A 16,069-nucleotide genomic window follows, 5' to 3' on the forward strand; every position below is an offset into this window, starting at 1 on the left:
GCGATATCCAGCCTAGTCCACTCTCGTTCTTCCAAATGCCTATCCTTTCCTATTCGAGGCCTCGACCCAGTGCCATCAAATGGTATAGCCATGATCGGCGCCGGCTTGCGATTTGGCCGTCCTTCTCCCTTCTTCTCCTTGGCGTCTCGTATTTTGTCGTTTATCATTGGAATCTTCAGTCCGTGAGAACGTGCGCACATTGCGTCTAATCGATGAGCAAGCCGTGGACCACGAGGCAAGCGAAAAGGAAAATATTAAAAAAAAAAAAAAGACCCTGTTGTACAAGAATAGCTTCGCTGACAATTCAAAAGCCGGGCGGCAGCCAAGAACCCTGATGGCTCGATATCCGACCCAATCGACACCCTCACCCTGCCACCAGTTCATGTTGCTCCTGAAAGAGTATCCTTGTCATGGGCTTGTTACGCGAATTCGGTAGTCGGGCAAAGAATCCAAGACATGGGAGGTACTACTTTTTGCGGTCCAGATGTCCGAGTGCTTCAGTACAAATGTCAGTACATGCTCTATAGTACAAAGTCCATTTTCACTTGCAAAATCCACTCAACTTCCTACGTACGTCTTGTATGTCAAACGCTTTGGAATTTCCACAGTGGAGTGTAATGTGTTGGTGATCGGAGAAAGGGTACGTAAGACAACTAAGAGATGGTTGGTCTCTGGACTCCGTGCCGAATATCGAGGATCAGCTTGGACGGAATTTCCGCTCCCCTTGACCTACCCGTGTTTTCTCATCGGCGGTTGGAGTGCCGGGTGCAGCCTAACAAATTCATGTGAGTGTGAACTCCCGAATCTAAAGCTACTTTTCAGAGACTTGACCCTCGTTTATTTGGCGACAAAGGTTGGGTCGAAAGCAACACTGCCACACCGTTTTTCTGTCATGCCAATCTGCACGATCTGATCAACCCCAAAAGAAAAAAAAAAAAAAAAAAGGAAAAGGGATAGAATCGAGCAATGTCGATCAAATCCCAAAAAGGCGGGAGGCTTTTATGGTTGACCATTCGGAAGATTTACCACACAGCAGCTGGACCTGTTGCTTGGGTTCTCGGACAAGTTTTGACCGATAAACTGGCGGCGGCGCTAAACTTATTCCATCCCTCCTTTTTGTCCACAAACTTTTTTGTTTTCGCCATTGAAGTTGGCGGTGACGTGATTCTCAGAATCGAGTGATCTTCGCATCCAGAAAACCTTCGCTAATCACCAGCAGGATGTACGATCTGAAACTTATCGATAGGTAACCGGACTTCCCTTTCATACTTCGACCAATACCCTGACCTCACCGTCCATCCAATCAACCACACCAGCACTCAACAGCGAAACCATCCATTCACCGTCTTCAACCACCGTCACAAGTCCATCCGTTAGCCATACTTTGACGGCTGGAAGGTTTTCCTTCCCGGAAGTTTCCTCATTGGACGGCCGTTTGTACCTTTTCTCCACCTCAGCAATCAAAGTCGACAGATTCGGAGCGGAATCGGGCGTGAGGGTGAATCGTGGAATTATCCGTCTGCGAGCACCTCCGATGTTTGACACCACATTGACATAAAGCACAATTGATTGCTTGAACGTCGTTGTCGACTTTGATTCACCGGTGGATTGCGTAAAACCTTGCTGTGCTGGCGAACGAACGTCGCCTTCGTTTTCGAGATCGGGTGGTGTCGTTTCAGCACTGTGGTCCTGAGTATCGACCGGTCTCTCTGTTGCGGCTGTTGCCTGCCCATCGACCCCAACCTGAGGAGTGCCTTGTTTCCTTGTCGTCGCCGCATAGATTCGCTGACGCTCGTTTGTAACCATCTTCCTCATCAGAGGCATCACCCGTTTGATGATCATTTGACTGTCCTGTGGCCAAAACATGGTTCTCGGGGGTGAACCTGGGATATCTTCTCCTGCCCCCGGGGCAAAGTATTTCTCCCCGTTACCCTGTCCCGAGAGAAATTCTTCAACACAGTTCCACAAATTCAACTTTGCCACGTTCGTTACGCCAGGATTTTTTCTGTGTCCCACAACTTCTCTACGCTCAGGATGGGCTTCATCAAGCATGTAGGCTTTGGCAGCAGCCTGCAGTCGGAGGAAATTCTCCGGAGCCAGCTCCAAAGATGCGAAGACATTGCCCAGCGGGGGTCTGCTGTATTTGCTGCTCTTTGAAGATGGTTCTCGGAAGAGAATGGAGGCCGAACTGTGGAGCTGAGGCGTAGTGGGCTCGTGGGTAATAGGATCGGGAGCATCATTTGGGATGACCTCGTTCAACGCAGAAACATTTTCGGTGATCCCATCATCGCGCTTTCGTTTTCCGAGCGACGAGGGAGGTCTAGTCTGTGCGTCAGCTGCCGCAGTGGCTGCTTGAACCAAACCGGCAAATTGAACATCGTCAGGATACTCTGAATCAGCCATGGACATGTCCGTCAATTGCAGATCCGGGCTGCCAGGCCCAAGGCCGGCCCGGAACACAGTTGGGTATCTAGGAGAACCAGAAGACGGATGAGAGTTCAAAGGGGGGAAGCCGCGGGGGAAGTTTGGAACGTTTGACAAAATGGATAAAAGATGTAAATGAAGCAAATTCGCCCAGCAGAGGAGAAATATACAAAGGCCAGGATCACGTTTCAGCACTAGACTCGAAATGGTATCTGTCAGCGCCAAGGCCCGATGACGGGGGGCCACTCACTCGCTCAGACCTCGACGTCGACATCAATCTCGAGGTCAACAAACAGTATCGAAGCAGCAAACCAAGAGACGAGATCCTTCAGACAAGTGCGCATTGGTCAAATATGTGTCGAACGGAAGAACCCATCTTTCCACTACATTAGTTTCGCGCCTTTCCTCCCATCGATCTTTGTCCCACCATGTTCAAAGCGACCAAGCTCCAGATAGCAACATACCTCCTGGGCGTCTGTCCATTCTCCATTGCATTCCTGGTCTTCCTCAACTCCTCGGTCTCATTCGTCATTACAGACCTCATTGGCAGAGAACATGGCGTGGGGGACGCTGTAGGAAACTTGGGCTTTGCTGATGAGTTGGTGGCTCTCGTCGCATGCCCGATGTGGGGTTTGCTGTCCGACCGTATGGGTTTACGTTTTGTGCGATATCCTCCAGGCCAGACTCCGAAAGATCCAACTGATCGTTGCTAGGTTTGTGTTTCTGGATATCTAATCATCTGCCTCGCATTGGCGTTATTCGTCCAAGCACGCAACGTTTATCCTCAGCTTCTTCTAGCAAGATTACTTTTCAGTCTTGGAGGTGCTGCAGCCTCTACCATGGTCACGGCTATTCTTCCCGCTATTGCTGCCTCACCCTCAGAATCTCCTGTCGACAATGGTCAAACTAGAGGCACCCCCGCTCTGGCCGGCAATGGCCATATTTCGAGTCCTTCAATTGCCTCGGAATTGACAATTACTCCAGCACGAATTTCGTCACGGTTATCAACGCACCAGAGCGACCGAATGTCTCCAGCAGCGGACTCCGACATTGCGCGCTCTACCAGTCGCATGGCAGGATTTGTCGGAATGTGTACGGGATGCGGTGCTCTAGTTGCTTTAATGATCTTCCTACCTCTCCCAGCCAAATTTCAATACGCTGGAGTTGATGAAAAAGCCGCCTTGAGATACAGTTTCTATATCGTGGCAGTCGTGGCATTGATCCTGTCCATATGGTGCTTCTTTGGCCTTCGACGGCTCCAAGGAGAACCCGACGACTCCTGGTCAAAATCCCTAGATGCCCGGGACAAACGATACGCCTCGCGACTTCCTCGAGTTCTTCGTCTTATGCTGGACAATTTTCAAACCTCAATTCTGACGGGCTTCAAACGTTCAGAAATTGCTATTGGCTACCTGGGAGGCTTTGTCGCCCGCGCTTCATCAGTTGGAATTTCACTCTTCATACCCCTTCTGGTGAATGCGATGTTCCTTGCATCAGATCTGTGTGTCGGAAAAGAATCCCACGCTGACCCAGGAGGTCTCCCAGATATCAAACGAAGATGTCCACGAGCTTATGTTGTCGCTTCGGAATTGACCGGAGTCTCACAAATGGTGGCTTTGATCTTTGCTCCCATCTTTGGCTATTGGTCGGCAAAGGTTTCAAGAAAAGAATTGCCTCTTCTGGTGGCATCGATTGCTGGTATAGTTGGATACCCATTGTTCGCAAATCAATTCGACCCAGACGATACACATACAGCCCAGAGGGTTGCGGCATTCATCGCCGTCTGCTTGGTTGGTATCAGTCAAATCGGGGCGATTGTATGCAGCTTGGGCACCCTTAGCAAAGGCATTTTGCTGGAAACTCCGAAACCAACACTCATTGCTCCTGACACCGATTCCAATGCCAATGATCCGGGAACAACCGAGAACCAACCTCTTCTCGATGGCACGCAACAACAAAACACGGGTGAGCCACTGTCAGCCTTAAAAGGCTCCGTTGCTGGTGTATACTCACTCTACGGAGGGGCGGCCATCCTCATATTGACCAAAATTGGTGGACTACTATTCGACAGGGTATCTGTAGCGGCCCCTTTCTACATTATGGCAGGTTTCAATGCAGTTCTCATGCTTGCCTGTGCGACGCTGAGTCTATGGAGCTCATGGGAAGGAAGATACGAACGCGATGAAGCCATAGAGAATGTCTCATGATAGCGATTATCATCATTTCTCGAAATAGCCAACACGTACCAGGAATGGGTTACATGTGAAACAACCCGGGCGACCAAATTCCGGGAATATAGATTTCTCGTTGATGAGTTAGGAAAAACTTTGATCTATGGCATCTCAATAGCACTGTCCAAGCCACTCTCTGCAGATGCCGCAGAGATCAACCGGTCCAAATGTACGTTGCCTATCGAGACCACTCAAATCCTCGACGCTAGCACTCGGCCACAAGCAGCTACGCCAGCAACAGACGCACATCAGCAAGACTATTCCGGCCACAAGACAGCCCTACGTGGGCAATCCTCTTCAACCCTTCCCAGACCTCAACGTCTCTAGAGTCAAAGCGATGATGGAGCTCTTCATCTCCTTGGAGCCCCAACATGCGCACCTCAACGGACAAGCCATCACCCTGATAATACACATATCGGGAATTCCAACGCAGCAACTGATCTTCACGGTGCAAAGAACGAAGCGATACAATTTCTCCATTGATCAATGGAGGGACACGTGCACTCTTGACACTTACACTATACCAAAGAGGAGGACTGTTCAGCAGTCAGCAAGGTAATGAAAAAGTCCCATTGTACATTAAATGCGTATTTGTTTATATCTGCAACGAATAAGATGCAGCTCAGACATATGAATATGATGCTTATTTCATGCTCTTCATCCTTAACTGCCTTCACCAACCCCCTACATCATAGCCTAGATACAAAATCAGTCCAGCCATTGGTGTAAACTATAATATTCCTCAACCTCCACACCCCAAAAAATCCCGCATGTATGCCCACTGATCTGAATCAAACAGCAGCTCACTCCGCCCGTCTCGTAATTTGTAAGCCAGAGCCACAGCACCCCAAATGGGCCTGTTGCAGGTTACATCGTCTAATGTTCTCTTAACAGTTTGTGGGTTCCTTCGGGATCTTGCATATTTTACGTGCATGACGAAGCTGTAGACCCAGGCGTCGAGGAAACATTTCTCGAAAGTTTCGTGTACGCGCCGGTCCTTGACGACGAGCATGACGTGATGAGGGCCGACGGAGAGGATGGGAAAGAGTGATGGAGTGGAAAAGGTGAGCGTGTTGAAGTATTTTATGCCGCGTTTGAGGTCGCAAGGGGAGTCAGTGACTTTAACAAAGAGAGTCCAGGGGGATTTGTTCCCAGAGCCAACGTTGATGTCGCCGAGGAATACAGGGTGGAATCTAGCGCAAGGCTTGTATTAGAACAGAACATGTTGATGAGGATTTTGAACAGGATTGAGAAGGAAAGCGGAGACAGAGAAGGCCTTGGTGTATTGTTTCGAAGGAGTATCGGAGGGATCCTTCATGATGACGAACTGGAGAAGATGTGTCGCTCTGTATTTGGAAGTGCCATATTTGAGGCCCTCAAGATCGGCCGTTAGATGCTCAACCTCAAGTTCAGTGAATGGCAAAAGCGCTTCTTCGAAGGCAGATTCTTGAAAGTCATGGCCAGAGTTCCGGCCTCGCCGGGTTACCGCAAGGAGGGCCCAATTTGAAGAGGAAAGCACTTCCTCTCACCCATCGTCTAGGTGTCGATCGTTTCCACATATCTGCCTTGGAGTAAACTCTCATCAAGCCTCCTTTGTCATCTCCCTCGAAGCACAGGCGGATCAGATATATAAGTCCTCACTCGGCCTCACCTCCATCCGGCGCTAATAAAGGTCTCTGCTTTCTCAGGTATGTGATGGCGAAGCAACTGTATGCGACGCTGGAGTGTGAGAAAAAGTTGTGAGCAGACACCAGTACATGTATGGTTCATAAGGTTGGGGGGAATGTCGTGCGCCGGGAGAAACATCCCCAGGCAGGCAGATAATTGAGGCCGGCCATTAAGGCAGACGGATAGACTTACTGCAATCGAGGCGCGTATCAATCTCGCCTCCCATCCTGGCTGTCTATGGCCTCTCAATAAATAATCTCTCCCCTTCCTTCCAGGTCCCTAGTTCGATGTCCCAGTTAACGAATCCGAATCTCGTCCCAGATCGCTTTAGCCCATAACAGCACCTCCCCATTCGGGTCAGGAGAACCCTATTCGATCACGCAATATATAAGAGAATGAATTTTCAGTTAGCAGGATGTAAGCTGGCAGAGCAGATGGTACAATGCTCAACCGCCAAACGGTTGAGATCCGGCAAACTTGGCATCGTTCTCGACAAGACGGCGACGTCCTATCATTAATCCTCATTTCTTGCTGAACGTATCTCGGTGTAAAGCGGTATGCGACCGGCATGAACGGGGAACATGAGTAGTGGTGGTGGTCAGGATTGGATCTCAGAGCGCAAGGCTCGCTGTAGACACGGAGAATTGCATCAGCACACCTATCGGAGGTATGGGCTTAGAGTGTTGGGCCGAGAGAAGATTGATTAATTGAATCTATCTGAGCGAGGCGCAAGCTAGAAAAAGGCCACGAAGGCTGCGGTGCACGTGACTATGCTAGTCCCAATGTGGACTGCCAACATAGGGGACTTCTTACTCAACACATAGGTGTACGATTAGTCTGAGATATACTAGTCTATCGTTTTTAGCAAGTAAAGATGTGGATTCGCGAGCGATGGCGGCGTCAAGCAGAGTTGAGGCGGATGAAAAGTCAGAATCTGCTGCGTCGAGGCTCTCCTCTTCAACCTAGCTCATGCTGGAATTTGGAGAATCTGTGAAGAAACAAATCTCATAAGAATAGCTGTGACAAGCCCAGGTATTAGGGCCAGCCGCTTTCATGTGATTCTCAGCTCTCTCAATTTGTGATGGTTGGACACCATCGGCAACGGCCCTATTCCAACCCTTGGGTTCAGAACAAGGCGCCCGCCATCTTCGGGGGAATTGGGGAGTGTAACATGTCATGCAACACAGGAGGCGACCTGGTCAAAGAAAGAAGAGATGAAAGAAGGCACGAGATAGTTGAAGTGGAGATGTCCCTGCTAGAAGACCGAGGCTGAAACTGACCAAGCCATGATTTTATATTTATCTATCTCAAGACATCCCTCCCAACTTACTCCGTTGATTGAGGACATCAAGAGGCCTCTTCAAGATGAATCCCCCCGACAAACAAGCCTGCCTCATCATCGGCGTATCACGAGACATTAGCTGTCAAGTGGCCATCGACCTTGCGAAGCACCGTAATTTCAGGAGGTTTGTCTGCAAGGCCACTCTCTACATCCCCTTTTCTCCCGGGGAGATAAATGTCAACCAATATTGTGTCTTGAGGGAAACATAATCACCCTCCACTATTGCATAGTCGTCAGCGTCGTCAAAACCACCTCGGACACCAGCATTATCCCGGCCACTGAATTTCCTCCAGATCCCAACTCTCCCCAATTCATGGTCAACACCATCGCCCGCGAGATTTCAGAAGCCGGGGGTTCCGTATTCGCTCTCCCCGTCGACATCAAGGACCTGATTGACGAGGAGTCCGCTGTCTCGGCCGGCGCGACGTGCTCATCTACAATTGGGGTGCTTGTCTAGTGGAGCGCCACGGAGACGATGTCCGACAAAGCGGTCCCAACTTCTCTAACAAGTCAACCCGCAGTGCCTGTACGTTGCTGCGTCGGCGGCGCTGCCGCATTTCGGCAAACCAGGCTGGAAAGGCCGGATTATTATCGCCAGTCCTCCGATTTTCTCGCGGTACTTTCGAGGCAAGACTGCCTCTGCGATGGGCAATGTTAGAATGAGTGTGTTGACAAAAAGGCTGGCGATGGATTTTGGCAGGACCGAGAGAGCGATTACGAATATTTAGCCTACCGCGGCGAGAGAAGACGACCGGAGCACTGCAATACCCTTTCTGTTCTTTTATCTGATGTTTGATGTGACGTGATTCTAGGGCATTGAATCGGCTGCGACACAGGACTTTGTCAAACGCGATTCGCTCCCCAGCCACAAAAGTCAACGGCATTCCCGGCCTGGACAAAGACTTTTCTGCGTGAGAATGGCGTACCTGATTTCTCCCAGTACAGAGTGGTACCCAGAACCACGCCGCGGAGGACTACGCCTGCACAGTTCCCTGTGTTGGAAGTTGCGAAGTAGGATGACGAGGGACGGAGAGTTGATAGTGTGGTATTGCGCCAGAAGGAGAAAAGAAAGGGGGGGAGGGTAAGGAGAAGAGTCGGAGAAAGGACTTGTTTGACAGGTTGAACAATGCAATCTGATCGAGGCTCCGAAGGGGAAAAAAAAAAAAAAAGAGGCCAGAGTATCTGCACAAAATCCAGCTCGCTTTCCGCCAATATTCGCATTTCATACATCGACAAGCTTAGTCTGATCCACATGCCAGGCATCCAAAAGAGTCTCCCTCCCCAACTCCAGATTTAACTTGTCAATCCTGACCTGGATCTCCCTTTGCGTCTTTCTCACTTGCTCTGCGATCCGTGACCAGGGAGTAATTGTAGTTGTGCCCCCTACACGTTTCCCACTCACACCATCGGCGCTGACACTTACATCGACCAATTTTCCATCTCTCTTCCTGACAACGCCATTGACGATGACAGTTTCGATATCCGCAGTCTCACTGAATCTCACTACCGCAACAACCGGGTCATATTCTGCAGCTCCAAGCATACCAACACTGTTTTGCGCGTCGAAAACAACGAGATCGGCCCGCTTGCCTTTGGCGATACTTCCAACTTCGCTATCGAGACCCAAGCATCTGGCGCCGCGGATGGTTGCAAGATTGAATGCCGTTTCAGATGTGCCGGTGACATTGCGTGATGGAAACTTATCATCCGCGGTGATGTGGGAATTAGTTTCGGCGCGGGTGAGGTAAAGCAACGCCCGGGCTTGAAGAGGGATGCTTGAGGGGTTGTTGCTGTGGCAGTCTATTCCCAGGGAAGCATTTGCGGAGCGAGTGGTTTGGAAGGCTGGATGAAGAGCCAATGGAAACCCCATCATTTGGGATTCCGTATCCGGTGTGCTAGAAACCGGGGTCCCGGTCGAAGTGAGAAGAGAAAGATCTGTATCCGGAATTCCGTTGCAGTGCGAAAGGAGGAGGAATGGGAGTGTCGGCTTATTGTCAGAGGGTGGGTAGGGGGGTCGAAGGAGATTGTAAGATGAGAACATTGGAATGATGGACTGAAGGCCTGACTTTGAAGTTAGATATGCCATCCGGACAAAATGGAGGTCGCCCACCTTACCCATAAGAACATTTCTCCCCGTATGTGTGGTAAGAACTCTGAGGCCTTTCTTTCTCAGTCGTTCAAACATGTCCAACACCATTTCCTTGGGCAAGAACCACAAATCAAAGCCCATACCTACTTCAACGATCCCTGGCGCCTCAGGAGCAGATGTCGAGGCTGGACGATTGTATTTTTCGACCCAGTCTTCAAGCTGCTTCATTGCCCAGTCAGGGAGGAGATCATGGCTTGGCGTACAACTAGACTGATCCCAATGAGACAGTCGAAAAGGGACCGTATAAGCGAAGATGGACCGTATGCCCGAGTCGATAGTGGCTGATAAAGCAGAATTTGCTAGGAATCCGATGAGCACGAGCACGGCACCTCCCCGCATCATAGGGCCTCACCATGTTCAGGAGTGTAGGCAAGGTGCGCATGGTCAAGGACGAGCGTCGTTCCCGCATTGAGAGCCTCGAGACAACCGGATAATTGGCCCCAGTAGGCGTCTTCGGAAGTGTAGGCATAAGACATCATGTTTCCTGTTCAATCAGATGTCAAGATCCACCTTCGAATCTATGGGAGGAGGGGTCCTGACCAGACACCATGTACGAAAGTAACCCTTGTTCCGCATGTCTACCCTTCAACTGGGTCTGCCAGAGATGATGGTGCGTGTCGACGAAGCCAGGAGACACAATCTTGCCTTGACAGTCGATAATTTCTGTCTGTTCGGACAAGGGAGCGATGTTTTTGCGCACCTCCGCGATGACGTTGTCACGGACCAGCACATCAGTATCGTAGAGTGGAATGACATGGTCGTCGGCAGAGTGAGTGAGCACGGTCCCACCGCGGAGGAGAACCGATGATTTTGCTGCCATTGTTGAGGGTACAGGGGTCGTGGTCAGTTCAACGAGCCAAGTTGAGAAGTAGAATTGGAGGCAACGACAACCGTTCCAATTCTGAATGTAATATACCTCCTCCTTAGGATCTGCGCTCTTAAAGCCGCAGATTCGGTCTTCCAGCGAACTCAAAGAAATGTTACAGCATAGCGCCTCTCTTTTTCTCCCCCAGATACCATAGGTGAGCAAATGTCTCCGTGTTGGCATTTCATTGCGGATGAATTTGCCATTCCGACGGATACCAAGTCCAATGAGATTGCGATCAGCATATGGATTGGGTCTTCTCTGTCGGATGCATTTGAGGCTTTGAGAACAAGAATAATGGCGCTTCGGGATGATGTCTCGGAGTTTACACAGGACCCATCGTCCTTTCAATGACAATGATGGGAGTCGGGAAGAGGTTGTGAAGAACTTGAAGTAGAAAAAATATCTCAGTCTGACATCTTTATTGTCGGGTCCTGATGCCACCAAAAGGCGAGCGTGTCTTTCGGTCAGACCAAATATATTCCTACCTGGGAAGGAATCCAATCCTTCCACCAATTTTTTCAAGCCCTTTGAATAGAAAGAACTGATTCATCATTCACTGTCAAACCGCCTCATACTTTGCTCTGGACATGAGAAGTAAGCGGAGATGAGAGAATCCAAGGGCTGGTCAAGAACTCTTCGGTTCTTCTTTCTAACCCCAACAACCGACCCTGCAATCCTCAAGCAGCAACGATCCATTCACTACCCGGAGCAAACCCATCTTGGTAGTTGGAGGGGAAAGTCCCTTAGTCCGCCCAGAGCATTCAACACAATACCCCTTCCAAGAATTGATATCCGAGGTGTGATCGACTTGCTAACTACCTAGGTAAGTAATCAGCCCTATAGGCTGTAGCAAGCAGCCCCGCTAAAAGGTAGTGCTTACGTACCTTTCCTGTTCTTATAGACCCTGAAACGGACTTTCAAAGTTTGGTCAGCCCTATCAAAACACATCCGGTGTCCTGTGTCCTGCCAAAGATCCTGACATCGACTTGATCCCGATAACGACAACCGACTGCTTAAGCAGCAAGAGACGTCATCGTTGTGGGAGTGGGGGAGTAAAGTACTACCTCCCATGTCATACACGAGCAGAATAACTCTCCACCAAGGATCCACCTCGATGAACGGAGCTATACAAAAAGCTACCCTATGCCGCGGTAGATGCAGACGGTTTCATCGAGAACACGAAAATTTTTGGAGCCCACCGGAAAATAAGCAGGAAAGGGGTCTAGCAAAAGGACCAACCTGATACTACGGCATGAAGGCATCATAGAAACTTAAGCGACGTCGCATTCCGTAGGGCTGTATGACACGCCAGCGGCAGCGGGCACCAACCAACTCACAGCCTTGTTAACTTACTTGTTTAGTTGGCCAGGCAGTGTGAAAATCAGCATCGAATATCCCATTGCGGCTAGTCAGATACGGTGGGTGTTTGAGGCTTCATTGGCACGGGATCTTCGCAACTAAGTAGGGCCTTCCGGTCCTGGCCCCTGGGCTCAAAGAGCCATGAACCACTGATACGAGAACTCTGATGCAGCGGTGTATGCCCTGTCGATCAGCCAGCCATGGCTTACTCCGTACAGCGCTTGGTTTGCCCTACCCACACTCCAGTATGCACCCTGGCATCACCATACTAGCGGTATTGATCATGACGATGACACGGCGGCATGGGTGCCTTGTCTGCCTGGCGCACTACATCTATATGCGAGTCATTCGTGGCTTATCACTGGTTAGGATCCAAAAAGACGGGGACCCTTGGTTTGGACCATCGACCATGCAAACTTCGATGCAGATGCAATGCAGTGGGAATTTGAATACAAGCCTGGACCGGGGACCAGGGGCCAGGGTTCAAGTCGACAGATGGGGGGTTTTTTTTTTTTTTGAATCACCCCATGACTCCCAGGATGGTGCGGTGAACCGTCATATACTAACTTAGCCATGTCTCTTGTAAGGGTAAGAAGTTCCCAGCGGAGTAAGCCAAAAACCAGCAGACCACGCATGAACGATAATGCATGATCCTTGACAGGATGCTTACAACTATCGGACGATTCGATGTCGGTGACAGAACCAACAAAATCCCCAGGATCAGGTTCAATTGCCTAGTTTCGATCTTCTCTCTCCGGTTGCATCGTCCGGTCGGCTAATGCATTGACCTCAGGGGTATGGATTGGATCTGGTATCCCTCGATACTAGCGGGCCTTCTCTCGCTGAATATGGCCCCTTTTACACATCATATCAACTATCCGTGTCCATGATCAGGCCTTCCACCGACACGCCATCAATATCTCCTCGGTATCCCCTTTTCCCCGAAGCTCAAGAACAAATTCCCATTGAACTTTAACAAACCCGCGCCTGCGCTATGCTGTGACTGTGCTGCTCCGTGCAGTGATCATCGATTCTTTTCACAAGCCTGCCTTTTCATGCGGACTTTTTGTTGTCGTCGTTGCTTGCAGTCTATTCGTCATGGTCAACATCAATCAGGCCCAGGTTCGTAGAAGCCGAGAAAAACAAATTCTCCCGTCCATTCCGTCTGAATAGCTTCTTTGTTGCGGTCGTAATTGCAGTCGTCATGGGGATCGAGAACCACCAATCGTTATATCGATCCGGACTTCTTTCTCGGTTGATCCTATCTGCCCTTTTGAGCGTGGGCCTGAGCCTGTATCGAAACTTGTCCTCCAGGACCTGATTGTGGATAACCACTAGCATTAGCAGCAAGCGCCGATGTCCCTTCATCCCATAATGTGTCCCCTTGATCTGTTGCCTCCCACGTCTTCTTCCTAGCTGGTGGTTTGACCTCCAACCCGGCATTGAGGACTTGTAACCGGATCAGTTTCATCCGGGCTTCACGAGTAAATCCATCGACCATATCAAGAGCCGCTTGCTGAGCTTCACCTCGGGGATTATGTTCAACGGCCTGGAGCACGCCGTGTTCCATATCAATTCGGGCATCGAGCTTGCCATCTCCAATCAAAGAGATGATCTCATCCAGAAACTCCTGCTGGGGTGGTGCCTGGCCATTGGCCGTTGCGCTTGCAGCCACAGGACTACCGAACATCTGCTCCATACCAGCCAGGGTGACTTTGCTGAACGGTTGGAAGTACTGAATGATGCTCTTTGTCCGCACTTTCTTGTAGATGTCGGCAACTAGGGGTTGAAGATAGATGTCCAGAAGATAGTCTGCTCGGTAGGATTCGAGAATTTCCAGACATTGACTATACTTGCTTGCACAGAAGAAGGCAATGGCTCGACGAATGTGAGGTTCTAATTCGAGGAAGTTACGAAAGTTGGTGTTCTCCAGGACTTTCGCTTGCAATTCAGATCGAGACATGGATGCCAGTGCGCATAGACCTCCATAGACGGCCACATCGTTGCTCGTCAGCACATCGCTGTAACTGTCTCCCAAACTGGCGTCGGTGTTGAGAAAGCTCATAGCAGCCTCTCGGTATTCCCCAGTGGACATCTGCTGAAGACCCATGGCGGAATGTGTCTTGGGTTGATTTCTAGTCATGTCGTCCGGCTTCATTTGAAGATTGCGGATCTTGTGTACTTGGGACTGAACCGCCAGCCAATTCTTCTGTTCGATTGCCACAGCTATGATCCTGAACGCCGTAGAGGCGATGTGGGCGGGCGTCGTGCAGTAATCCCGCATGCGTGAATAGGCTTTGACGGCATTGTTCAGATCGCCAATGGTGTAGTAGTGAGTACCCAAGTCTTCGTTCCCCATCTGTCGTGTCACAGCGGTGTAAGTGTGTCGTACCTTGGGTAAGGGAGGTTGGTCCGACTTGGACTTACTCGTATGCTCTCTTTGATCAGGTTATTTTTATACCCCTTCAGTTCACCTTCCAGACGGGCTGTCTCGGCGATATTCTTTTTCTCTTGTTGTGCAGCCCATACCGGATCTAAGAGATGGTCCAGATTCTTGCCCTTCGCCACCCGCTTCAACAGTGCGACAGCCTCTTGATAATTTCGAACATCCTTGCCTTTCTTTGCCTCGATGACTGCCAATCGTGCAGCTTCCTCTTCCAAGACGGTCGAACATGATGCGATGAGGTGGAGTCGTCGAAAGACTGTTCGGCCTGTGAAGTAGACGTGAGATTCGACCAGTGTGGCAGACTCGCCTCGAATCCCTTACCCTTGTAGTTGGAGATGTAGGCGGCAAGATCGAATTTGGGAGTATCTGGAAAAGAATTTGTGAGCTTGGCCGTAGGATTGTGAGAAGAGGAAGCCATACCGTGTACTGTGACGGCGTACTTTGGTTGATCCGGAGAGTCATTTGCCATGGTGTGTGATGACCGGCTCATTGGGGGGCCCCCTCCCAAAAATTCGGGGTCAAACGTGAAGTTGAAGTCGTACAAATACGATTGGGAGATGTCGAAGGAATGGTCACCAAGAACTTGTGACAAAAGGGGTAAGGGATTTATTGAATCAGAGCAATACGGCGGGTTTGAGTATAGAGAGAGCTCTTGGCGGCACTGCGATGACGTCCAATCAAGTCCATCTCCGGACAGAGTTTTCTACAGCACAACACAGAAATCTGCCGCCCAATGGTACCAGGCTTGTAAATGGATAAATCATATCCAGATAAATCCAAAAATTCACATCATGATGCTGGATAATTTGGATAATTCTATCCAATCAGCGCTCACCAGTGTTGGGGAAAAGCCAATTTGGAGGGAAATTCTACAATTCAACGCAGGTTGCAGGGAAATTTCCCCGCCGCTTTTGGTGGGTTTCTTCTCTAACGTTGGTAGTCTTCCAGATTTCCCTTGTCTTTTCAATACACCACGCAACCATGCAACCATCTCTGGGGACCAGAAACAGTCGCCCTTCAGAAACAGTAAGAGATCCGTTCAAGTCTTCGAAAATGACGGACGCCTTTGACTGCACTACCCTGACCATGGCGCCTCGAAGGACCTGGAGGGACGGTCCCTCTGGATTTCCTTACCGCAATAGAGAGAGTGTTATCCGACCTTCGCAAAATCCCCCGTCACAAGGTTCCCCTATCTATTGTCGACCAATCATAGAACTAAACAGATCGACCGAGGCGAGCACGATCCAAGTCTCGCGCCCGATATACCTAGCATCGTCGCCCCCCGCGATGGGGTGAGTCATGGGGGATTGGTTGCGCCGGCAGGGGCGAGGGTGAAGAATTCTTGGTCAAAAACCCAGTCTCGGCACGCAGGGACTATTTTGCACATAGGGATGCAGGTTACCTCGACAGACATCGCCACACCATTTACGGCTGTAGGTGAGCATTAATAGCGGAATATACTTTGGCCAAAACTGACCTCTCTAAAGGCCATTTCCGTTTCCAGACCTAAGCAAGGTCCCACAATTTGGTCTGTGGGTTCCCAGTATTTGGTGTTTTAAAGCTTCGATAGGGCAAAGTCCTG

The 16,069-nt window shown here is 50.0% G+C and overlaps 5 protein-coding genes across 5 annotated transcripts; 2 read left to right on the forward strand and 3 right to left on the reverse strand.

Annotated features, from left to right (window-relative positions):
• Window positions 1-1,263: 1,263 nt before the first annotated feature.
• Z518_09281 (uncharacterized protein) lies at window positions 1,264-2,409 on the reverse strand (the record flags this gene model as incomplete). The annotated part of the gene is made up of 1 exon (XM_013413237.1): window positions 1,264-2,409. One exon carries the CDS (start codon window positions 2,407-2,409, stop codon window positions 1,264-1,266), a length of 1,146 nt encoding a protein of 381 aa, XP_013268691.1.
• A 443-nt stretch (window positions 2,410-2,852) lies between these two features.
• Window positions 2,853-4,631, forward strand: Z518_09282 (uncharacterized protein; the record flags this gene model as incomplete). Its single annotated transcript, XM_013413238.1, has 2 exons — window positions 2,853-3,086; window positions 3,138-4,631. The coding sequence occupies 2 exons, from the start codon at window positions 2,853-2,855 to the stop codon at window positions 4,629-4,631; spliced, it is 1,728 nt and encodes a 575-aa protein (XP_013268692.1).
• Window positions 4,632-7,688: 3,057 nt separating this feature from the next.
• On the forward strand, window positions 7,689-8,122 carry Z518_09283 (uncharacterized protein; the record flags this gene model as incomplete). Its single annotated transcript, XM_013413239.1, has 2 exons — window positions 7,689-7,776; window positions 7,896-8,122. 2 exons carry the CDS (start codon window positions 7,689-7,691, stop codon window positions 8,120-8,122), a joined length of 315 nt encoding a protein of 104 aa, XP_013268693.1.
• Window positions 8,123-8,887: 765 nt separating this feature from the next.
• On the reverse strand, window positions 8,888-10,634 carry Z518_09284 (uncharacterized protein; the record flags this gene model as incomplete). Its single annotated transcript, XM_013413240.1, has 4 exons — window positions 8,888-9,726; window positions 9,781-10,113; window positions 10,167-10,298; window positions 10,355-10,634. 4 exons carry the CDS (start codon window positions 10,632-10,634, stop codon window positions 8,888-8,890), a joined length of 1,584 nt encoding a protein of 527 aa, XP_013268694.1.
• A 2,668-nt stretch (window positions 10,635-13,302) lies between these two features.
• Z518_09285 (uncharacterized protein) lies at window positions 13,303-14,956 on the reverse strand (the record flags this gene model as incomplete). Its single annotated transcript, XM_013413241.1, has 4 exons — window positions 13,303-14,400; window positions 14,469-14,752; window positions 14,809-14,853; window positions 14,908-14,956. 4 exons carry the CDS (start codon window positions 14,954-14,956, stop codon window positions 13,303-13,305), a joined length of 1,476 nt encoding a protein of 491 aa, XP_013268695.1.
• Window positions 14,957-16,069: the final 1,113 nt, after the last annotated feature.

Source organism: Rhinocladiella mackenziei (genome assembly GCF_000835555.1).
Source record: "Rhinocladiella mackenziei CBS 650.93 unplaced genomic scaffold supercont1.7, whole genome shotgun sequence".
NCBI classification, from domain to species: domain Eukaryota; kingdom Fungi; phylum Ascomycota; class Eurotiomycetes; order Chaetothyriales; family Herpotrichiellaceae; genus Rhinocladiella; species Rhinocladiella mackenziei.